The sequence below is a fragment of the Bombina bombina genome, chromosome 6 (genome assembly GCF_027579735.1).
Source record: "Bombina bombina isolate aBomBom1 chromosome 6, aBomBom1.pri, whole genome shotgun sequence".
Classification (NCBI taxonomy): Eukaryota; Metazoa; Chordata; class Amphibia; order Anura; family Bombinatoridae; genus Bombina; species Bombina bombina.
This window is the reverse complement of record NC_069504.1, coordinates 852,918,696-852,943,229: the sequence shown is the minus strand read 5'-3', so window position 1 is coordinate 852,943,229 and position 24,534 is coordinate 852,918,696. Positions and strand designations below refer to the sequence as shown.

At 41.3% G+C, this 24,534-nt stretch overlaps 1 protein-coding gene across 3 annotated transcripts in view; it reads left to right on the top strand.

The window, feature by feature from the left end:
- Window positions 1–24,534, top strand: part of AP4M1 (adaptor related protein complex 4 subunit mu 1) — a 217,014-nt gene that overhangs the window by 129,861 nt on the left and 62,619 nt on the right. For all 3 annotated transcript variants that reach the window (XM_053718267.1, XM_053718268.1, XM_053718269.1), the window contains exons 12-15: window positions 14,499–14,590; window positions 14,722–14,769; window positions 14,855–14,905; window positions 15,308–15,425. In XM_053718267.1, the coding sequence (XP_053574242.1) occupies window positions 14,499–14,590; window positions 14,722–14,769; window positions 14,855–14,905; window positions 15,308–15,425 (309 nt within the window). The remainder of the gene's footprint in view (window positions 1–14,498; window positions 14,591–14,721; window positions 14,770–14,854; window positions 14,906–15,307; window positions 15,426–24,534) is intronic.

The following is a 24,534-nucleotide window of genomic DNA, read 5'->3' as shown; positions in this document are numbered from 1 at the left end:
GACGTGACCTCAAAGTCTAAACTACTTAACATTCCCTTCAAGGGGCAGACCCTATTCGGGCCTGGGTTGAAGGAAATTATTGCTGACATTACTGGGGGTAAGGGTCATGCCCTTCCTCAGGACAGGTCCAAACAGTCTAATTTTCGTGCCTTTCGAAACTTCAAGGCAAATGCAGCATCAACTTCCTCTGCTACAAAACAAGAGGGAACTTTTGCTCAGTCCAAGACGGCCTGGAAACCTAACCAGTCCTGGAACAAAGGCAAGCAGGCCAAAAAGCCTGCTGCTGCCTCTAAGACAGCATGAAGGAACGGCCCCCTATCCGGTAACGGATCTAGTAGGGGGCAGACTTTCTCTCTTCGCTCAGGCGTGGGCAAGAGATGTTCAGGATCCCTGGGTGTTGGAGATTATATCTCCAGGGTATCTTCTGGACTTCAAGGCTTCTCCTCCACAAGGGAGATTTCACCTTTCACGATTATCTGTCAACCAGATAAAGAAAGAGGCATTCTTACACTGTGTGCAAGACCTCCTAGTTATGGGAGTGATCCATCCAGTTCCAAAGGAGGAACAGGGACAGGGATTTTACTCAAATCTGTTTGTGGTTCCCAAAAAAGAGGGAACCTTCAGACCAATCTTAGATCTAAAGATCTTAAACAAATTCCTCAGAGTTCCATCATTCAAAATGGAAACTATTCGGACCATCCTACCTATGATCCAGGAGGGTCAATATATGACTACAGTGGATCTAAAGGATGCTTACCTTCACATTCCGATACACAAAGATCATCATCGGTTCCTAAGGTTTGCCTTTCTGGACAGGCATTACCAGTTTGTGGCTCTTCCCTTCGGGTTAGCTACAGCCCCAAGAATTTTTACAAAGGTTCTGGGGTCGCTTCTGGCGGTTCTAAGGCCGCGGGGCATAGCAGTGGCCCCTTATCTAGACGACATCCTGATACAGGCGTCAAATTTCCAAATTGCCAAGTCCCATACGGACATAGTTCTGGCATTTCTGAGGTCGCACGGGTGGAAAGTGAACGAGAAGAGTTCTCTGTCCCCACTCACAAGAGTCTCCTTCCTAGGGACTCTGATAGATTCTGTAAAGATGAAAATTTACCTGACGGAGTCCAGGTTATCAAAACTTCTAAATTCTTGCTGTTTTCTCCACTCTATTCCGCGCCCTTCGGTGGCTCAGTGCATGGAGGTAATCGGCTTAATGGTAGCGGCAATGGACATAGTTCCGTTTGCGCGCCTACATCTCAGACCGCTGCATTTATGCATGCTCAGTCAGTGGAATGGGGATTACACAGATTTGTCCCCTTTACTAAATCTGGATCAAGAGACCAGAGATTCTCTTCTCTGGTGGCTATCTCGGGTCCATCTGTCCAAAGGGATGACCTTTCGCAGGCCAGATTGGACAATTGTAACGACAGATGCCAGCCTTCTAGGTTGGGGTGCAGTCTGGAACTCCCTGAAGGCTCAGGGATCGTGGACTCAGGAGGAGAAACTCCTCCCAATAAATATTCTGGAATTGAGGGCAATATTCAATGCTCTTCAGGCTTGGCCTCAGTTAACAACCCTGAGGTTCATCAGATTTCAGTCGGACAACATCACGACTGTGGCTTACATCAACCATCAAGGGGGAACAAGGAGTTCCTTAGCAATGTTAGAAGTCTCCAAAATAATTCGTTGGGCAGAGAAACACACTTGCCACCTATCAGCGATCCATATCCCAGGTGTAGAGAACTGGGAGGCGGATTTTCTCAGTCGTCAGACTTTTCATCCGGGGGAGTGGGAACTCCATCCGGAGGTGTTTGCTCAATTGATTCATCGTTGGGGCAAACCAGAACTGGATCTCATGGCGTCTCGCCAGAACGCCAAGCTTCCTTATTACGGATCCAGGTCCAGGGACCCGGAAGCGACGCTGATAGATGCTCTAGCAGCGCCTTGGTCTTTCAACCTGGCTTATGTGTTTCCACCATTTCCTCTGCTCCCTCGACTGATTGCCAAAATCAAGCCGGAGAGAGCATCGGTGATTTTGATAGCGCCTGCGTGGCCACGCACGACCTGGTATGCAGACCTAGTGGACATGTTATCCTTTCCACCATGGACTCTGCCTTTGAGACGAGACCTTCTACTTCAAGGTCCTTTCAATCATCCAAATCTAATTTCTCTGAGACTGACTGCATGGAGATTGAACGCTTGATTTTATCAAAGTGTGGCTTCTCCAAGTCTGTCATTGATACCTTAATACAGGCACGAAAGCCTGTTACCAGGAAAATCTACCATAAGATATGGCGTAAATATCTTTATTGGTGTGAATCCAAGAATTACTCATGGAGTAAGGTTAGGATTCCCAGGATATTATCTTTCTCCAAGAGGGTTTGGAGAAAGGATTATCAGCTAGTTCTTTGAAGGGACAGATCTCTGCACTGTCTATTCTTTTGCACAAGCGTCTGGCGGATGTTCCAGACGTTCAGGCGTTTTGTCAGGCGTTGGTTAGAATCAATCCTGTGTTTAAACCTGTTGCTCCCCCATGGAGCTTAAATTTGGTTCTTAAAGTTCTTCAAGGGGTTCCGTTTGAACCTCTTCATTCCATAGATATCAAGCTTTTATCTTGGAAAGTTCTTTTTTTGATGGCTATTTCCTCGGCTCGTAGAGTCTCCGAGTTATCTGCTTTACAATGTGATTCTCCTTATCTGATCTTACATGCAGATAAGGTAGTTCTGCGTACAAAAGAAAGAAGGGTGGTGTGAGTGCTAATCAAATGGTTAATGCTTAAATCCCTTATGTTGTCTGAAGAATCTCAAATTTCAGACTATTGATAAGAGAAAATAAAGATAGGTGTGGGATAAGCGCTCTAAAGATAGAGCTAACCAACAGATAGTTTAGATTATACAATGAAATAACTGGAGAAACCAATGTTACTAAGAAGTATTTTTATATATAATGAATTTATATAGCGGTTTAGGCAAATATCGTGTTAACACATACACAATTTACTAAGGATGCCGGCATCTAAAAACAATAATAAAACATCATAAATGTATTAAAAATGCATTAAAAAACAAATGGAATTGGCCGATATTTGGATTATATTTGTCCTAATCCTTCTTCAAAGAAGGAACTTCTGGACGTGGTTCGTGCTTTAAAGTTTTACTTACAAGCTACTAAAGATTTTCGTCAAACATCTGCTTTGTTTGTTGTTTACTCTGGACAGAGAAGAGGTCAAAAGGCTTCGGCAACCTCTCTTTCTTTTTGGCTAAGAAGCATAATCCGCTTAGCCTATGAGACTGCTGGACAGCAGCCTCCTGAAAGGATTACAGCTCATTCTACTAGAGCTGTGGCTTCTACTTGGGCCTTTAAAAATGAGGCTTCTGTTGAACAGATTTGCAAGGCGTCGACTTGGTCTTCGCTTCATACTTTTTCCAAATTCTACAAATTTGATACTTTTGCTTCTTCGGAGGCTATTTTTGGGAGAAAGGTTTTACAGGCAGTGGTACCTTCCGTTTAAGTACCTGCCTTGTCCCTCCCTTCATCCGTGTACTTTAGCTTTTGTATTGGTATCCCACAAGTAATGGATGATCCGTGGACTGGATACACCTTACAAGAGAAAACACAATTTATGCTTACCTGATAAATTTATTTCTCTTGTGGTGTATCCAGTCCACGGCCCGCCCTGTCATTTTAAGGCAGGTCAAAATTTTAGATTAAACTACAGTCACCACTGCACCCTATGGTTTCTCCTTTCTCGGCTTGTTTCGGTCGAATGACTGGATATGGCAGTTAGGGGAGGAGCTATATAACAGCTCTGCTGTGGGTGTCCTCTTGCAACTTCCTGTTGGGAAGGAGAATATCCCACAAGTAATGGATGATCCGTGGACTGGATACACCACAAGAGAAATAAATTTATCAGGTAAGCATAAATTGTGTTTTTTTACTTTGGGTTGTCTACTATAAAAAATATATACATTTGAAGGGTTATTCAGGGATTCCTGATATCAGTGTTACAATGTAACTATTGCTAATTTAAAAAAAAATGGTTTGGAAATAGCAAAGTGCTTCTTGTATTTATTGCCCTATAACTTGCAAAAAAAACATAGAACATGTAAACATTGGGTATTTCTAAACTTAGGACAAAATTTAGAAACTATTTAGCATGGGTGTTGTTTGATGGTTGTAGATGTGTAACAGATTTTGGGGGTTAAAGTTAGAAAAAGTGTTTTTTTTCAATTTTTTCATCATATTTGATATTTTTTTTATAGGAAATTATAAGATATGATGAAAATAATGGTATCTTTAGAAAGTACATTTAATGGTGAGAAAATGGTATATACTATGTGTGGGTACAGTAAACGAATAAGAGTAAAATTACAGCAAAACACAAACACCAAAGAAATGTAAAAATAGCCCTGGTCCCAAAAGGTAAGACAATTAAAAAGTGCTGTGGTCACTAAGGGGTTAAAAATGTATGCTCTATCTGAAACACGAAAGGAAAAAAAAAATGTTTCATGTCCCTTTAAATTTCACCATCACTCCTTGCTGGAGGCATAAAATTAACAGATCGATTGTGGGAGGGATTAAAAGCTCTGTTATGTTGAGTGTTTTTTGCCTCCTCCCACATGTGATGGCTCATGGATTGTCACCATTTTATAAAAGAAAGGGGTTTTAGTACTATAGTTTGACAGAAGCTTATAAACTCACCAGCCAGCACTCAGACAAACCCCATAGTCTAATTTATTTCAATATGTGATGCAGTTATACTGTGCATCCTATATGTGTGCAACCTACATAGAATAGCTCTTAAGACAACAGGAGGGCTCATTGAAATCTTACTCAATGAATCCTTCCAGGGTCAAGTGAGATGCTCCTATTTAATACCGTCTATGTATTGCAAAGAAACATTTTAAAAATAAAGCCTGTGTATAAATCCCAATATTAGCCACCAAATATAAATAAAACAGTTACATGAACACTCAGCTAGATTACGAGTTGTGTGTTAGGCTTAAAAAAGCATCTGTGGCCGGTCCCAATGCTGCTTTTTAACGCCCGCTGGTATTACGCGTCTTGCAGGTACAGGTGTACCGCTCACGTTTTTGGCCAGACTCGGAAATACCGCAAATCCACTTACGTCAATTGCGTATCCTCTTTTTTCAATGGGACTTGCATAGCGCCGGTATTACTAGTTTGACCAAAAGTGAGCGGTAGACCCTCTCCTGTCAAGCATGGTACTGAATTTTAAAGTCAGTAGTTAAGAGTTTTACACTACAACGCCGTAGAAAAAAACTCTTAACTAAAGTGCTAAAAGGTACACTAACACCCATAAACTACCTATTAACCCCTAAACCGAGGCCCTCCTACATCGCAAACACTAAAATAACATTTTTAACCCCTAATCTGTCGAATCGGACATCACCACCAAAATAATAAATATATTAACCCCTAAACCGCCGCAATCCCGCATCACAAACACTATTTAAATATTATTAACCCCTAATCTGCCGGCCCTAACATCGCCGACACCTACCTAAATTTATTAACCCCTAATTTGCTGCCCCCAACGTCGCCACCACTATAATAAATTTATTAACCCCTAAGCCTAACCCTAACCCCCCTAACTTAAATATAATTTAAATAAATTTAAATAAAATTACTACAATTCACTAAATTATTCCTATTTAAAACTAAATACTTACCTGTAAAATAAACCCTAAGTTAGCTACAATATAACTAATAGTTACATTGTAGCTAGCTTAGGCTTTATTTTTATTTTACAGGCAAGTTTGTATTTATTTTAACTAGGTAGAATAGTTATTAAATAGTTATTAACTATTTAATAACTACCTAGTTAAAATAAAGACAAATGTACCTGTAAAATAAAACCTAACCTAAATTACAATTACACCTAACACTACAATTAAATTAATTACCTAAATTAAATACAATTAATTACAATTTAAAAAAATTATCTAAAGTACGAAAAAAACAAACACTAAATTACATAAAATAATAAACAAATTACAAGATTTTTAAACTAATTACACCTAATCTAATCCCCCTAACAAAATAAAAAGCTCCCCCAAAATAAAAAAAGCCCTACCCTACACTAAATTACAATAGTAATAGTAATTGACGGTTCCTTTAAGTGACGTCATCCAAGATGGCGTCCCTTCAATTCCGATTGGCTGATAGAATTCTATCAGACAATCAGAATTAAGGTAGGAAAAATCCTATTGGCTGATGCAATCAGCCAATAGGATTGAGCTCGCATTCTATTGACTGATTGGAACAGCCAATAGAATGCAAGCTCAATCCTATTGACTGATTGGATCAGCCAATAGGATTGAACTTCAATCCTATTGGCTGATTGCATCAGCCAATAGGATTTTTCCTACCTTAATTCCGATTGGCTGATAGAATTCTATCAGCCAATCGGAATTGAAGGGATGCCATCTTGGATGACGTCACTTAAAGGAACCGTCATTGTTGAAGAAGACTCCGGATTGAGAGGATGCTCCGCGTCGGATGTCTTGAAGATGGACCCGCTCTGCGCCGGATGGATGAAGATAGAAGATGCCGTCTGGATGAAGACTTCTGCCCGTCTGGAGGACCACTTCTGCCCGGTTGGATGAAGACTTTTGCCCGTCTGGAGGACCACTTCTGCCCGGTTGGGTGAAGACGTCTCACGGTAGGGTGATCTTCAAGGGGTTAGTGTTAGGTGTTTTTAAGGGGGGATTGGGTGGGTTTTAGAGTAGGGTTGGTTGTGTGGGTGGTGGGTTTTAATGTTGGGGGGGTATTTGTACTTTTTTTTCACAGGTAAAAGAGTTGATTACTTTGGGGCAATGCCCCGCAAAAGGCCCTTTTAAGGGCTATTTGTAATTTAGTGTAGGGTAGTGTAGGTAAGTATTTAGTTTTAAATAGGAATTATTTAGTTAATTGTAGTAATTTTATTTAGAATTATTGTAATTTTATTTAAATTAGGGGGGGGTTAGGGTTAGACTTAGGTTTAGGGGTTAATAAATTATAGTGGTGGCGACGTTGTGGGTGGCAGATTAGGGGTTAATAAATGTAGTTAGGTTGCGGCAACATTGGGGGCGGCAGATTAGGGGTTAATAAATATAATGTAGGGTTCGGCGATGTTGGGGGCAGCAGATTAGGGGTTCATAACTATAATGTAAGTGGTGGCGATGTCCGGAGCGGCAGATTAGGGGTTAATAATATAATGCAGGTGTCGGCGATGTCGGGGGTGTTTAGACTCGGGGTTCATGTTAGGTTGTTAGGTGTAGACATAACTTTTATTTCCCCATAGGAATCAATAGGGCTGCGTTAGGAGCTTTACGCTGCTTTTTTTCAGCCGGCTCTCCCCCATTGGTTCCTATGGGGAAATCGTGCACAAGCACGTTTTACCTGTTTGCCGCTAACGTAAGCAGCGCTGGTATTGAGGTGAGATGTGGAGCAAAATTTTGCTCTTCGCTCACTTTTTTGCGGTTAACGCCGGGTTTCTAAAAACCCGTAATACCAGCGTTGTCTGTAAGTGAGCGGTGAGCATAAACTGATCGTTAGCACCGCACAGCTTCTAACGCAAAACTCGTAATCTAGGTGACTATTTACATACTGCAGTATACCGTGGAATTAAAGACAGAACATGACATTTTAAATAACTTTCCAGTTTACTTGATCAATTTTGCGTACTTCTCCTGGTATCCTTTGTTAAACAAATCCTAGGTGAGTTCAGAAGCAAGCATTTTTCGCCCATCTGATAGCAGTGCTTGCAACTATCCATAACATTGCTATAAACATTTTTGCAAACATGGATGCCATAGAATGCTGAAGGTTCCTAAACTCCTATAAACCAACCTAGGTGTAACAACCCAGACATACAAAGTCTCGTTATTACTATTATAAGTAGATTTACTAAGTTACTTTTAGTCATAGTAGAATTAGGCCTCAGTAATGTAACAGTTCATATCATAAATTGTTTAAATTTAGGTGTGTAATCCCAAGCATAAATATATACAAGTAGGTTCTGACACCTGTATAAAGTACTTAGGATGTTAATATAGTTATTTACTAGCTCAGTGTCAATATCTGGATGACACTAAAACTAGCAAGACAACATGGTGGATAGAATGGATGTATGGTAAGATCACACAGATATGATGAGCAAGGTAGATACTGATATGTAAGGTGAGTGATACTACTGAAATAACATGAGACAAATAAAAAGTCAAAGATCGTTACCAATCGTAGTAGTTGTACCAGAGTTGCCTGTGGCTGAGAGCGATGTTACAGTTACAAAGCAGAGCGGTGTAAAGTAGCAGAGAGCAGCCGGAGAGATGTTTGCAGCGTGGGGTTGCGGATGAATCTGATGCGGCCGTCGGTGACGTCACCCGCCAAACAGCTGAGCGTGTAGAATCTGGAGTTGAAACAACCCGTGCTGGGAGAGGTGACAGAAGGATCCGGTACAGCGGTACTTGCTGAAAGTAAGAAGTTCTGATGCGGAAGGTCAGAGAAAGTCTCAGCAAGAGACTTAAAGCATAAGTTGGGACAAAAGTATCCGAAGTTATCGGAGAGGCTAGTATCTCTGTAGTTAGGACATTCAATACCAAGCAATGTTACTAAACAGAGGTGTGCCTAATAAAGGTGTTGCAGAATGAGACTGAGGCTGAAAAGATTAACCCATCATTACCCATAAGGATGTGACAGAGGGGTCCCCCAAAATGAACCACTCTGGGGTTCAAGGATGTGGCCTGTCCGGGTTACGCCGATGAAAGATAGAAATGAGTCTTGGGGCGGACAGGTTAACGGAAGGCTCCCAGGAATCATCTTCAGATGAATACCCTTTCCAACGTATTAAGTACTGCAAGCGGCCAGAAACTCTTCTTGAGTCTAATATCTTCTCCACCTCAAATTCACAATCTGGAATAATAGGGACCTGAGTAGTAGAACTTGTAGACGGATTTCTTAATTCTTTGTACGGCTTTAGCAGGTTAACGTGAAAGGTGGGGTGTATCCTATAGTCATCGGGAAGTTGCAAAGTGACTGCATTGGAGTTTATTATCCTTTTTATTGGGAAGGGTCCAATAAAGAACCTATTCAATTTCCTTGTGGGTGTACTGAGACGAAGGTTCCTCGTTGATAGCCACACCAGATCTCCAATCATATATTCAGGTGCTGGTCTTCTCCTAAGATTATAGTAAACTTTCTGTCTATCCTGAGCAGTTTTGATATTGTCGGCAAGAATAGAAAAGGTTTCAGCGATACTGTTAGTGGTGTCATTAACTACTGGGCACTGACTGTCATATTGAGGGTTGATATGGAACAGTGGATGAAATCCATAGTTGGCGAAGAACGGAGTGGTCTTGATAGTGGAATGATGAGCGTTGTTATGGGCAAACTCTGCCAAAGGAAGTAGTGATGACCAGTTATCTTGATTTTGCGTGGCAAAACATCTAAGATATTCCTCCAACCACTGATTCGTTCGCTCCGTTTGACCGTTAGTCTGGGGATGGTATGCGGTACTTAAACGTTGTTCAATGGAAAGAGCCTTACAGAGTTCTCTCCACATTCTAGAAGTAAATTGCGTTCCTCTGTCTGTGGTGATTGACAGAGGCAGCCCATGTAGTTTTATGACATTATCAATAAGTAGGGATGCGGATTCCATAGAGGTAGGCAGTTTGTGAAACGGAATGAAGTGTGCCATCTTCGTGAACAAATCAACAACCACCATGATGGTGGTGTTATTGCTGGATTTTGGTAGCTCAACTATAAAGTCAGCAGCTATATGAGTCCAAGGTTTTTCAGGTATGGGTAAGGAGAGTAGATATCCAACCGGCTTGTGTTTTTCAATCTTGCAGGTAGTGCATTTGTCACAAGACTGAATGTATTTCTGTATATCTGTGGACATATGTGGCCACCAGTAAGATCTCTTAGTAAGTTCTAAGGTCCTTTGTACCCCTGGGTGTCCTGTTAAGGTTGAATCATGCATGGCTTTAAGTATAGAGTTTCTTAGAGAAGGAGGTACATATACTTTATTGTCTTTATGGTATAACCCGTCACTACCTCTTTTTAGCAAGTGTTGAGGCAGTGTAATATCAGTTTGCTGATGTTCTTGGAAGGAAAATCCTTCATTAAATAGTAATCCAAGTGATTCTTGAAAGCAGTGATCTGGAATGATAGTTCCATATGGTGGTTGTACAGTAGGTATTTCTGGTAGTCTTGAAAGAATGTCAGCTTTTTTATTTTTTGATGCGGGTCTATAAGTTATGTTATATGTGAACCTTGAAAAGAAGAGACTCCATCTGACTTGTCTAGAAGTCAATGTCCTATGGGTTTTAAGGTATTGGAGGTTTCTATGATCTGTATAAATTTGGATAGGTTTGTCAGTACCCTCTAGGAGATGCCTCCAATGCTCTAGAGCAGCTTTCATGGCAAGTAGCTCCTTCTCTCCAATATGATAATTTAATTCTGAAGCTGTTAGAACTCTAGAATAGAATGCAATAGGGTGTATGGGTTCTTCAGGTGAGGGGCGTTGGGATAGGATGGCGCCAATAGCGTAGTGGGAGGCGTCAACCTCTAAAATATATTGGAGGTTTGATTTGGGAAAAGAAAGTATGGGTGCTGTAGTGAAACATGTTTTCAAATACTGGAAAACTTTGTTTGTGTTTTGTGACCATATGAATGGAGTTTGGTTCTTTGTTAGTTCTGTTAGGGGTTTAGTTATGTTAGCAAAATTCCTTATAAATTTTCGGTAGAAATTAGAAAAACCTAAAAACTTCTGAACGTCTTTCTTCGTTTTTGGGATTGGCCAGTTTAGTATAGTTGAAACCTTGTCGGTTTCCATGGAGATACCCTGTGGTGTAATGTGGTATCCCAGAAATGTAATCTCCTGAGAATGGAAGATACACTTCTCTAGTTTCACGTACAAGTGATGTGCCTGTAGCCTAGATAGTACAGTTCTGACTAACTTAATGTGTTCATCGATGTTAGATGAATAAATTAATATGTCGTCTAGGTAAATCACCATTGACATATCAAGAAGATCTCTGAATATATCATTTATGAACCTTTGAAAGGTAGCAGGGGCGTTACAGAGCCCGAAAGGCATTACGGTGTATTCGTATAATCCATAACGGGTTCTGAACGCCGTAAGCCATTCATCACCTGGTCTAATTCTTATCAGATTATATGCACCCCTTAAGTCAAGCTTTGTAAATATAGATGCTCCCCTAAGATGTTCTATTAACTCCGGAATCAAAGGAAGGGGGTAACGGTTTTTAACAGTTCTTTTATTTAATTCCCTATAGTCTACAATTGGACGCAGGGAATGATCTTTGTTTTTAACAAAAAAGATACCTGCTCCTGCTGGAGAGGTGGAAGGTCTTATAAACCCTTTCCGTAAGTTTTCGTTTATATATGTTTTTAAATGAGATAACTCATTTTCAGATAACGGAAAAATGTGGCCATAGGGAATGTCTGATCCCGGGATTAAATCTATTGGGCAATCATATGGCCTATGTGGAGGGAGAGTTTCGGCCTCTCTTTTACAGAAAACTTGCTCAAATTCTTTGTATTGTTGTGGTATTTGAACCTCTGTGACTGACAGTATTTGTGTTTTTGGTGTACATGTAGATTGACAATATGGGGAGTTAAAATGCACAGTGTTGGAATCCCATATTATCGTGGGTTGGTGTAACCTAAGCCATTTTAACCCAAGTATTAAAGAATAGATGGGTGAAGTAAGTACATCAAAAGTTATGTACTCGCGGTGGTTATTATGTGTTGTTACCAGTATGGGAACTGTCTGGTGTGTTATAGGCCCTGACTCAAGTTGTTTACCGTCAATAAGGCGCACCAGAACAGGTTTTTGCTTCTTAACAAGAGGTATTTTATTAAACTTGGCGAGTGCATAATCAATATAACTGGAATATGCGCCAGAGTCAATGACAGCTTCAGAGCTGAGGCGGCAGTGGTCCCACTGCAAAGAAATTGGAATAGTACAGTTTGTTACCTGGGAGTTGGTAATTTTCAAAGTTAACAATGTATCAGAGTTCTTACCCTTTTTAGTTCTTTTAAGTACTGGGCAAGTGGAAACATCATGTTCCTTTGAAGCACAGTATAGACATAGATGGTTAAGTCTTCTTCTGTTTTTCTCCTCTAAAGTGAGAGGTCCCTTGATGGCACCGATATCCATTGGCTCCTCTATACCCTTTAGTTGCAAAGAACTTCGGGGATCATGGTATTTAATATTAGTGTCATGAGAAACTTTTTCCTGTTTTCTCTCTCTAATCCTGTGATCAATCTTTATGCTTAGTTGCATTAAACCTTCCAAATTATCTGGTAAGTCTAATCTTGCAAATTCATCTTTAATTTGTTCTGAGAGTCCTAGTCTGAACTGACTTTTTAGGGAAACTTGATTCCAGCCTGAATCTAATTGCCAGATTTTAAACTCAGAAATGTAATCTTCCAGAGCTCTTTTATTTTGCTTCAGATTCCTGAGTTTGTGCTCTGCAGTGCTTTGTCTATGGGGGTCCTCATATAAGGAAGATAAGGAACTGAGGAAGTCATCAAATGAATTTAGCATAGGACTATTTTGTTCGTAAAGTGAATCTGCCCAAACCCTGGGTTCACCCCTTAAATAGGAAATCATTGTTAAAACCTTGATTTTGTCAGTTGCAAAGGTTTTTGGTTTTAAGGTAAAGAATAAAGTACAAGCATTAATGAACTGTCTAAATTGCTTCCTGTCACCACTAAACTTATCAGGTGGACTAACAGGGGCCTCTGGTGGAGTGTCAGTGTGATGAGGTGCTGGGGTAAGCCCTTCTTTAATTATATTTTTCAAGGTTTGGTTTTCTATTTGTAAATCTCTTAGGCCTAAATTTAATTGATCCACCTTTTGGCCTAGAGTGACCACATAATTAGAGAGCTCTGCAGGATTCATTACACCAATATAACTTTTTTGGGCTTGGTATTCCTGTAACAACCCAGACATACAAAGTCTCGTTATTACTATTATAAGTAGATTTACTAAGTTACTTTTAGTCATAGTAGAATTAGGCCTCAGTAATGTAACAGTTCATATCATAAATTGTTTAAATTTAGGTGTGTAATCCCAAGCATAAATATATACAAGTAGGTTCTGACACCTGTATAAAGTACTTAGGATGTTAATATAGTTATTTACTAGCTCAGTGTCAATATCTGGATGACACTAAAACTAGCAAGACAACATGGTGGATAGAATGGATGTATGGTAAGATCACACAGATATGATGAGCAAGGTAGATACTGATATGTAAGGTGAGTGATACTACTGAAATAACATGAGACAAATAAAAAGTCAAAGATCGTTACCAATCGTAGTAGTTGTACCAGAGTTGCCTGTGGCTGAGAGCGATGTTACAGTTACAAAGCAGAGCGGTGTAAAGTAGCAGAGAGCAGCCGGAGAGATGTTTGCAGCGTGGGGTTGCGGATGAATCTGATGCGGCCGTCGGTGACGTCACCCGCCAAACAGCTGAGCGTGTAGAATCTGGAGTTGAAACAACCCGTGCTGGGAGAGGTGACAGAAGGATCCGGTACAGCGGTACTTGCTGAAAGTAAGAAGTTCTGATGCGGAAGGTCAGAGAAAGTCTCAGCAAGAGACTTAAAGCATAAGTTGGGACAAAAGTATCCGAAGTTATCGGAGAGGCTAGTATCTCTGTAGTTAGGACATTCAATACCAAGCAATGTTACTAAACAGAGGTGTGCCTAATAAAGGTGTTGCAGAATGAGACTGAGGCTGAAAAGATTAACCCATCATTACCCATAAGGATGTGACACTAGGTCTATTCTTCAACTAAGGATACAAAGAGTACAAAGCAAATTTGTTAATAGATGTAAATTGGAAAGTTGTTTAAAATGTAATGCTTTCTCTGGCTTTACTTAACATGAGTGAAATTGTTAGCTGTGATCATATTTGCTCCAATATAAAATGAGCATACGCAAGAACTTTAATATTAAAAAATATGTAACTGGGAACATATTTGAAGATGACATGCTCAGACTAAGGCCTCTATTTAACAAGGTCTGGCGGACCTGATCCGACAGTGCAGAGCAGGTCCGCCAGACCTCGCTGAATACGTTGAGCAACACGCTCTCCGTATTCAGCATTGCACCAGCAGCTCACAAGAGCTGCTGGTGCAACGCTGCCCCCCTGCAGACTCACGGCCAATGGGCCGCCAGCAGGGGGGTGTCAACCCGATCGTACTCGATCGGGTTGATTTCCGGCGATGTCTGCCTGCTCAGAGCAGGCGGACAGGTTATGGAGCAGCGGTCTTTGTGACCGCTGCTTCATTACTGCTGTTTCTGGCGAGTCTGAAGACTCGCCAGAAACACGGGCCATCAAGCTCCTTTTGGAGCTTGATAGATAGGCCCCTAAATGTGTACTGTTAAGAGGTTGCACACCAGACAACAGATTTTTTTCTTCAATTATTTCACCTGATATAACTAACCTTTATTCTTTACAGCTCACTCTTATGCAGTATCAGATCTCTGACAGTCTTACAACTTCCCTCCCATTCCACATTTTCCCCAGTCTTGAGAGAGACCCTGTTAGCAGGTGAGAAATTCCAACTGAGTAAGTATGCAGTGTATCTTGCCTGCATGGAACTGAAAAAATATTTTGAAAAAAAGTTAGGTGGAAAATAAGGTAATGCTCTATAGCAGGAGTGTTCTTTTATGTTTTTACAGACGTCTACGGATTTATCTGAAGTTGCGCTGTGATTTGAGCCCCAAGAGGTGAGCAAGTTAGAATGGAGACAGAAATATATAGAAAACCATAGAATTAAATGTATTTATTTGAATAATATTGTCATTTTTTTAGTCAAGCCATTGATGTGCGGATACAGCTGTCTGTGCCAAAGGGATCCAGCAGGTACGTATTCCAGCAGTCGCACACTGCTATATACATGAGCTCCTATTTAGATGGGAACGTATTATAAATGCAGGAAGATGCTCAATATGTTGACCACTGATGTGTATATGGGAGCCATTCACAATTTACTAAATCACTCAGGTTGGGCAAAAGCCAGCAGATAAAGTATTGCACACATGTATAATTGTTGCAACATGTGCATATGATTAATTTATATATGTAAGATGCTATTCATTAAAGTAATATGTGCCTCCAATTCATACAGGTTCATTTTACATATACTTATGATCTTGTTAGTTCAGTCTAACTTTTCTTGTTTCTCAAGATTCCGCACTCTAAAACATCCTTCTCTGTTACATGCTTGTCATTCAGAGTTTACAGTTTAATACTCTTATCCTACAGTCTTTCTCAGGAGCTCAGTAGTCCAGAACAAAGTGCAGAATTGTTGACCAGTGCACAGTCTCTTATCTGGAACATACCTAGAATCCGTGGAGGAACTCAGCTATCTGCATTGTTCAAGGTAATCTCTAAAGCTTTGTCAGATGTCAGCAAAGACACCGATTTCAACTTTTCCTATGACAGATTCCTCTTTATGTTGTATATTTTATACAAAAAACATTTTTATAATGTTCCTGCCTTAAAGCAAATTAATTCATATTTATTGATAATGATTTCACACCTACAAAAAGGCAGAACTTGTGAAACAAAATAGGGTATTTACCAATCCAGCCATATGAAGTAGTTTAATGTCAAGTCATTCAGCAAGAAAATTCAGGTTTTTCATTGTTTTTTTTTCCTTTCACTTTGTATTGTAACCTCTGACCAACAGTATTCCAGATCCATAAGAAAACCCTTTTTGCAATAATCTAATCTACCAAACATGGATAAGCACAAAACAGCAAAAACATTATTTATACTTACCTGATAAATTCATTTATTTCATGGTGGTGAGAGTCTAAGATCCATTACTCCTGGGAATTACTCTTCCCTGCCACTAGGAGGCAAACATTCCCAAACCCCACCTCACTGATAACTCAGTCTTACATATAGCCAAGCAAAAGGGGTAGTAAAAGAAATACGAGCAAAAATGGAAAAAAGATGTGAGCAGAATTAAACCACCACCACAAAAAAAAAAAAAAAAAACACATGGAGGGGTCTAGTGGACTCTAACCACCATGAAAGCAATGAATTAATCAGGTAAGCATAAATTATGTTTTCTTTCATACAGATGGTGAGAGTCCATGATCTATTACTCCTGGAACTAATACACAAGCTGTGGAGACCATGAATAATAAAGGGCGGGATATAAAGAACATATTTTCTCCAACATAGGTGTGTCCGGTCCACGGCGTCATCCTTACTTGTGGGATATTCTCTTCCCCAACAGGAAATGGCAAAGAGCCCAGCAAAGCTGGTCACATGATCCCTCCTAGGCTCCGCCTACCCCAGTCATTCTCTTTGCCGTTGTACAGGCAACATCTCCACGGAGATGGCTTAGAGTTTTTTAGTGTTTAACTGTAGTTTTTATTATTCAATCAAGAGTTTGTTATTTTGAAATAGTGCTGGTATGTACTATTTACTCAGAAACAGAAAAGAGATGAAGATTTCTGTTTGTATGAGGAAAATGATTTTAGCAACCGTCACTAAAATCCATGGCTGTTCCACACAGGACTGTTGAGAGCAATTAACTTCAGTTGGGGGAACAGTGAGCAGTCTCTTGCTGCTTGAGGTATGACACATTCTAACAAGACGATGTAATGCTGGAAGCTGTCATTTTCCCTATGGGATCCGGTAAGCCATGTTTATTACGATCGTAAATAAGGGCTTCAAAAAGGGCTTATTAAGACTGTAGACTTTTTCTGGGCTAAATCGATTCATTATTAACACATATTTAGCCTTGAGGAATCATTTTATCTGGGTATTTTGATATAATCATATCGGCAGGCACTGTTTTAGACACCTTATTCTTTAGGGGCTTTCCCAAAGCATAGGCAGAGCCTCATTTTCGCGCCGGTGTTGCGCACTTGTTTTTGAGAGGCATGGCATGCAGTCGCATGTGAGAGGAGCTCTGATACTTAGAAAAGACTTTCTGAAGGCGTCATTTGGTATCGTATTCCCCTTGGGGCTTGGTTGGGTCTCAGCAAAGCAGATACCAGGGACTGTAAAGGGGTTAAAGTTCAAAACGGCTCCGGTTCCGTTATTTTAAGGGTTAAAGCTTCCAAATTTGGTGTGCAATACTTTTAAGGCTTTAAGACACTGTGGTGAAAATTTGGTGAATTTTGAACAATTCCTTCATGTTTTTTCGCAATTGCAGTAATAAAGTGTGTTCAGTTTAAAATTTAAAGTGACAGTAACGGTTTTATTTTAAAACGTTTTTTGTACTTTGTTATCAAGTTTATGCCTGTTTAACATGTCTGAACTACCAGATAGACTGTGTTCTGAATGTGGGGAAGCCAGAATTCCTATTCATTTAAATAAATGTGATTTATGTGACAATGACAATGATGCCCAAGATGATTCCTCAAGTGAGGGGAGTAAGCATGGTACTGCATCATTCCCTCCTTCGTCTACACGAGTCTTGCCCACTCAGGAGGCCCCTAGTACATCTAGCGCGCCAATACTCCTTACTATGCAACAATTAACGGCTGTAATGGATAATTCTGTCAAAAACATTTTAGCCAAAATGAACACTTATCAGCGTAAGCGCGACTGCTCTGTTTTAGATACTGAAGAGCATGACGACGCTGATAATAATATTTCTGAAGGGCCCCTAACCCAGTCTGATGGGGCCAGAGAGGTTTTGTCTGAGGGAGAAATTACTGATTCAGGGAACATTTCTCAACAAGCTGAACCTGATGTGATTGCATTTAAATTTAAGTTGGTACATCTCCGCATTCTGCTTAAGGAGGTATTATCCACTCTGGATGATTGTGACAAGTTGGTCATCCCAGAGAAACTATGTAAAATGGACAAGTTCCTAGAGGTGCCGGGGCTCCCAGAAGCTTTTCCTATACCCAAGCGGGTGGCGGACATTGTTAATAAAGAATGGGAAAGGCCCGGTATTCCTTTCGTCCCTCCCCCCATATTTAAAAAATTGTTTCCTATGGTCGACCCCAGAAAGGACTTATGGCAGACAGTCCCCAAGGTCGAGGGAGCGGTTTCCACTTTAAACAAACGCACCACTATACCCATAGAGGATAGTTGTGCTTTCAAAGATCCTATGGATAAAAAATTAGAAGGTTTGCTTAAAAAGATGTTTGTTCAGCAGGGTTACCTTCTACAACCAATTTCATGCATTGTCCCTGTCGCTACAGCCGCATGTTTCTGGTTTGATGAGCTGATAAAGGCGGTCGATAGTGATTCTCCTCCTTATGAGGAGATTATGGACAGAATCAATGCTCTCAAATAGGCTAATTCTTTCACCCTAGACGCCACTTTGCAATTGGCTAGGTTAGCGGCTAAGAATTCTGGGTTTGCTATTGTGGCGCGCAGAGCGCTTTGGTTGAAATCTTGGTCGGCTGATGCGTCTTCCAAGAACAAGCTACTTAACATTCCTTTCAAGGGGAAAACGCTGTTTGGCCCTGACTTGAAAGAGATTATCTCTGATATCACTGGGGGTAAGGGCCACGCCCTTCCTCAGGATCGGCCTTTCAAGGCAAAAAATAAACCTAATTTTCGTCCCTTTCGTAGAAACGGACCAGCCCAAAGTGCTACGTCCTCTAAGCAAGAGGGTAATACTTCTCAAGCCAAGCCAGCTTGGAGACCAATGCAAGGCTGGAACAAGGGAAAGCAGGCCAAGAAACCTGCCACTGCTACCAAGACAGCATGAAATGTTGGCCCCCGATCCGGGACCGGATCTGGTGGGGGGCAGACTCTCTCTCTTCGCTCAGGCTTGGGCAAGAGATGTTCTGGATCCTTGGGCGCTAGAAATAGTCTCCCAAGGTTATCTTCTGGAATTCAAGGGACTTCCCCCAAGGGGGAGGTTCCACAGGTCTCAGTTGTCTTCAGACCACATAAAAAGACAGGCATTCTTACATTGTGTAGAAGACCTGTTAAAAATGGGAGTGATTCATCCTGTTCCATTAAGAGAACAAGGGATGGGGTTCTACTCCAATCTGTTTATAGTTCCCAAAAAAGAGGGAACGTTCAGACCAATCTTAGATCTCAAGATTTTAAACAAGTTTCTCAAGGTTCCATCGTTCAAGATGGAAACCATTCGAACTATTCTTCCTTCCATCCAGGACGGTCAATTCATGACCACGGTGGATTTAAAGGATGCGTATCTACATATTCCTATCCACAAGGAACATCATCGGTTCCTGAGGTTCGCATTCCTGGACAAACATTACCAGTTCGTGGCGCTTCCTTTCGGATTAGCCACTGCTCCAAGGATTTTCACAAAGGTACTAGGGTCCCTTCTAGCTGTGCTAAGACCAAGGGGCATTGCTGTAGTACCTTACTTGGACGACATTCTGATTCAAGCGTCGTCCCTTCCTCATGCAAAGGCTCACACGGACATTGTCCTGGCCTTTCTCAGATCTCACGGATGGAAAGTGAACGTGGAAAAGAGTTCTCTATCTCCGTCAACAAGGGTTCCCTTCTTGGGAACAATAATAGACTCCTTAGAAATGAGGATTTTTCTGACAGAGGCCAGAAAAACAAAACTTCTAGACTCTTGTCGGATACTTCATTCCGTTCCTCTTCCTTCCATAGCTCAGTGCATGGAAGTGATCGGGTTGATGGTAGCGGCAATGGACATAGTTCCTTTTGCACGCATTCATCTAAGACCATTACAACTGTGCATGCTCAGTCAGTGGAATGGGGACTATACAGACTTGTCTCCGAAGATACAAGTAAATCAGAGGACCAGAGACTCACTCCGTTGGTGGCTGTCCCTGGACAACCTGTCACGAGGGATGACATTCCGCAGACCAGAGTGGGTCATTGTCACGACCGACGCCAGTCTGATGGGCTGGGGCGCGGTCTGGGGATCCCTGAAAGCTCAGGGTCTTTGGTCTCGGGAAGAATCTCTTCTACCGATAAATATTCTGGAACTGAGAGCGATATTCAATGCTCTCAAGGCTTGGCCTCAGCTAGCGAGGGCCAAGTTCATACGGTTTCAATCAGACAACATGACAACTGTTGCGTACATCAACCATCAGGGGGGAACAAGGAGTTCCCTGGCGATGGAAGAAGTGACCAAAATCATTCTATGGGCGGAGTCTCACTCCTGCCACCTGTCTGCTATCCACATTCCAGGAGTGGAAAATTGGGAAGCGGATTTTCTGAGTCGTCAGACATTGCATCCGGGGGAGTGGGAACTCCATCCGGAAATCTTTGCCCAAGTCACTCAGCTGTGGGGCATTCCAGACATGGATCTGATGGCCTCTCGTCAGAACTTCAAAGTTCCTTGCTACGGGTCCAGATCCAGGGATCCCAAGGCGGCTCTAGTGGATGCACTAGTAGCACCTTGGACCTTCAAACTAGCTTATGTGTTCCCGCCGTTTCCTCTCATCCCCAGGCTGGTAGCCAGGATCAATCAGGAGAGGGCGTCGGTGATCTTGATAGCTCCTGCGTGGCCACGCAGGACTTGGTATGCAGATCTGGTGAATATGTCATCGGCTCCACCTTGGAAGCTACCTTTGAGACGAGACCTTCTTGTTCAGGGTCCGTTCGAACATCCGAATCTGGTTTCACTCCAGCTGACTGCTTGGAGATTGAACGCTTGATCTTATCGAAGCGAGGGTTCTCAGATTCTGTTATCGATACTCTTGTTCAGGCCAGAAAGCCTGTAACTAGAAAGATTTACCACAAAATTTGGAAAAAATATATCTGTTGGTGTGAATCTAAAGGATTCCCTTGGGACAAGGTTAAGATTCCTAGGATTCTATCCTTCCTTCAAGAAGGATTGGAAAAAGGATTATCTGCAAGTTCCCTGAAGGGACAGATTTCTGCCTTGTCTGTGTTACTTCACAAAAAGCTGGCCGCTGTGCCAGATGTTCAAGCCTTTGTTCAGGCTCTGGTTAGAATTAAGCCTGTTTACAAACCTTTGACTCCTCCTTGGAGTCTCAATTTAGTTCTTTCAGTTCTTCAGGGGGTTCCGTTTGAACCCTTGCATTCCGTTGATATTAAGTTATTATCTTGGAAAGTTTTGTTTTTAGTTGCAATTTCTTCTGCTAGAAGAGTTTCAGAATTATCTGCTCTGCAGTGTTCTCCTCCTTATCTGGTGTTCCATGCAGATAAGGTGGTTTTACGTACTAAACCTGGTTTTCTTCCAAAAGTTGTTTCTAACAAAAACATTAACCAGGAGATTATCGTACCTTCTCTGTGTCCGAAACCAGTTTCAAAGAAGGAACGTTTGTTGCACAATTTGGATGTTGTTCGCGCTCTAAAATTCTATTTAGATGCTACAAAGGATTTTAGACAAACATCTTCCTTGTTTGTTGTTTATTCCGGTAAAAGGAGAGGTCAAAAAGCAACTTCTACCTCTCTCTCTTTTTGGATTAAAAGCATCATCAGATTGGCTTACGAGACTGCCGGACGGCAGCCTCCCGAAAGAATCACAGCTCATTCCACTAGGGCTGTGGCTTCCACATGGGCCTTCAAGAACGAGGCTTCTGTTGATCAGATATGTAGGGCAGCAACTTGGTCTTCACTTCACACTTTTACCAAATTTTACAAGTTTGATACTTTTGCTTCTTCTGAGGCTATTTTTGGGAGAAAGGTTTTGCAAGCCGTGGTGCCTTCCATTTAGGTGACCTGATTTGCTCCCTCCCTTCATCCGTGTCCTAAAGCTTTGGTATTGGTTCCCACAAGTAAGGATGACGCCGTGGACCGGACACACCTATGTTGGAGAAAACAGAATTTATGTTTACCTGATAAATTACTTTCTCCAAGGGTGTGTCGGGTCCACGGCCCGCCCTGGTTTTTTTAATCAGGTCTGATGATTTATTTTCTTTAACTACAGTCACCACGGTACCATATGGTTTCTCCTATGCAAATATTCCTCCTTAACGTCGGTCGAATGACTGGGGTAGGCGGAGCCTAGGAGGGATCATGTGACCAGCTTTGCTGGGCTCTTTGCCATTTCCTGTTGGGGAAGAGAATATCCCACAAGTAAGGATGACGCCGTGGACCGGACACACCGTTGGAGAAAGTAATTTATCAGGTAAACATAAATTCTGTTTTTTTCACAGAAAAACTAAATTCACAACCCCAAAAGAAAAAAACAGGGCATACCACTCTCTCTTTTTTTATTTGCAATTAAAATGAACTGACAGACAAAAACAAATTAACCTGAGACAACTTCCTGAATGACTTTCCTACCAAAGGCTGCCTCAGAAGAAGTAAAAACATCAAAATGGTAGAATTTATACAAAGAAAACCAAGTAGCTGCCTTGCAAATTTGGTCAACTGAAGCATCATTCTTAAAAGCCCAAGAAGTGGCACCTGATCTGGTAGAATGAGCAGTAATCTGTTCAGGCCGAGGCTGACTTGCCTTCAAGTAAGCCTTGTGGATCAAAAGTTTCAAAAAAGAAGCCAAAGAAATGGCAGAAGCCTTATATTGATGAAAAATAAGATTAGAACGATCACATGAAAGAGAAGTTAACTCAGAGACTCTACTAGCAAAAGAGATAGCCAAAAGAAATGAAACCTTCAAAAAAGAAAGCTTAAAGGGATACTGAACCCACATTTTCTTTCATGATTTAGATAGAGCATGAAATTTTAAGCAACTTTCAAATTTACTCCTATTATCAATTTTCCTTCGTTTGAACCGTTCCATCTTTGGCTCAGCACTTGGGTAGGGCTTCAAATAAAGATAACAAGAGAATGAAGAAAAATTGGTAATAGGAGTAAATTAGAAAGTTGTTTAAAATGGTACGCTCTATCTGAATCATGACAAAAAAAATTTGGGTTCAATATCCGACTTATGCATAGGGGCTGAATTATCATTGTGCGGGCGGACATGATCCACTGTAGCGGATCATGTCTGCCGCACATTGATAAATGCTGACAGCATATGCTGTCAGCATTTATCATCGCACAAGCATTTCTTGTGAAATGCTTGTGCAATGCCACCCTCTGCAGATTTGCGGCCAATTAGCCAGTTGCACGGGGTGTCAATCAACCCGATCGTATCCGATCGGGCTGATTGCTGTCCGCCGCCTCTGAGGTAGTGGACGAGTTAAGGAGCAGCGGTCTTAAGACCGCTGCTTCTTAACTCCTGTTTCTGCATTCGCAGCATAATAAATCGGCCCCATAGGCTCAAATGGAGATTCGAAGCAGGAGACATTGTTTTAATAACAGGCTTGATTCTAGCCAAAGATTGAACAAAACCATGAATGTCAGAAAGATTTTCTTCACACAGGCAGTGCGCATCTAACAGAAACAGGTTTTCTCTCCAAAAGTCATGCTCTTAGAATTTTTAAACATACACCTCAGTTGGCGCAACAGAGCGTCATACTAATCGCAAGGAACGGCACATCAATGGATATGCACACTAGTGTGCCTTTTTGTCTTTAAATTAGTATTGGAAATTGCGTACTTTGACAGTTACTGCTTAACTAGGCTGCTTTTGCTTAGAACTTTAATGCCCATGCAAAGCTATATAAAGGGGGCATATTTTTTCCTTTTCCTCATAAAGTTTGCCTTAAGGGGGTAACAATAGTATTTATTGCATTATTTTTAACTTATTTTTTTTATTGCCATAATGGAGCAACACCAATCTGTACCTACACTTACGGTAGGAACTGAGTCTCCTGAACACCTTCCTACCAAAGCTAAGTTTGCTTATTGTAAATCAACTCAAGTAGCTCATTTATGTGACTCGATTTTCTATTGCATACCGTTCAATCTAATGATATTTCTTTTGCAAGATGTACAGAGTCCACGGATTCATCCTAACTTGTGGGATATTGTCCTTCCTGACAGGAAGTAGCAAAGAGAGCACCACAGCAGAGCTGTCTATATAGCTCCCCTCTTAACTCCACCCCCCAGTCATTCTCTTTGCTGGCTCTAAGCAGGAAGGGTAAAGAGAAGAGGTGTTAAACTGTTAGTTTTATTTTATCTTCAATCAAATGTTTGTTATTTTTAAATGGTACCGGTGTTGTACTATTTACTCTCAGGCAGGACATAGATGAAGATTTCTGCCTGGAGGATGATGATCTTAGCATTTGTAACTAAGGTCCACTGCTTTTCCCACAGAAGCTGAGGAGTACAGGAAAACTTCAGTGTGAGGAACGGTTTCTTGCTATACAGCAATGAGGTATGTTCAGTCATATTTTCTGCAGAGACTGTGTTAACTCAGACAGTGTCCCCATTAGGGGAAGGGTAAGCAGTAATCCTAGTGTTATCAGAGGTTTTTACTAGCTTGCATAAAGGGTTAATTTTTTGTGGGCACTCAGTTTGTTATGTGAATTTGGGACAAACGTTTTTGTGTCTGGGAGTAACGTTTTCTGTTTTATGGGACATTTGCTTAAGGGTTCTTTGGGGTTGTTTATAACCCACATGGCTTTCAGGCAGGGTTTGTTAGTTTTGTGTAGGCCCCAGCAACATCGAGTGAGATGGGCGGGGCCTACATTTACAAGCAGCAAGCAACTTCTCCTGAGGTCCTGAGAGTCTTCTGAGGG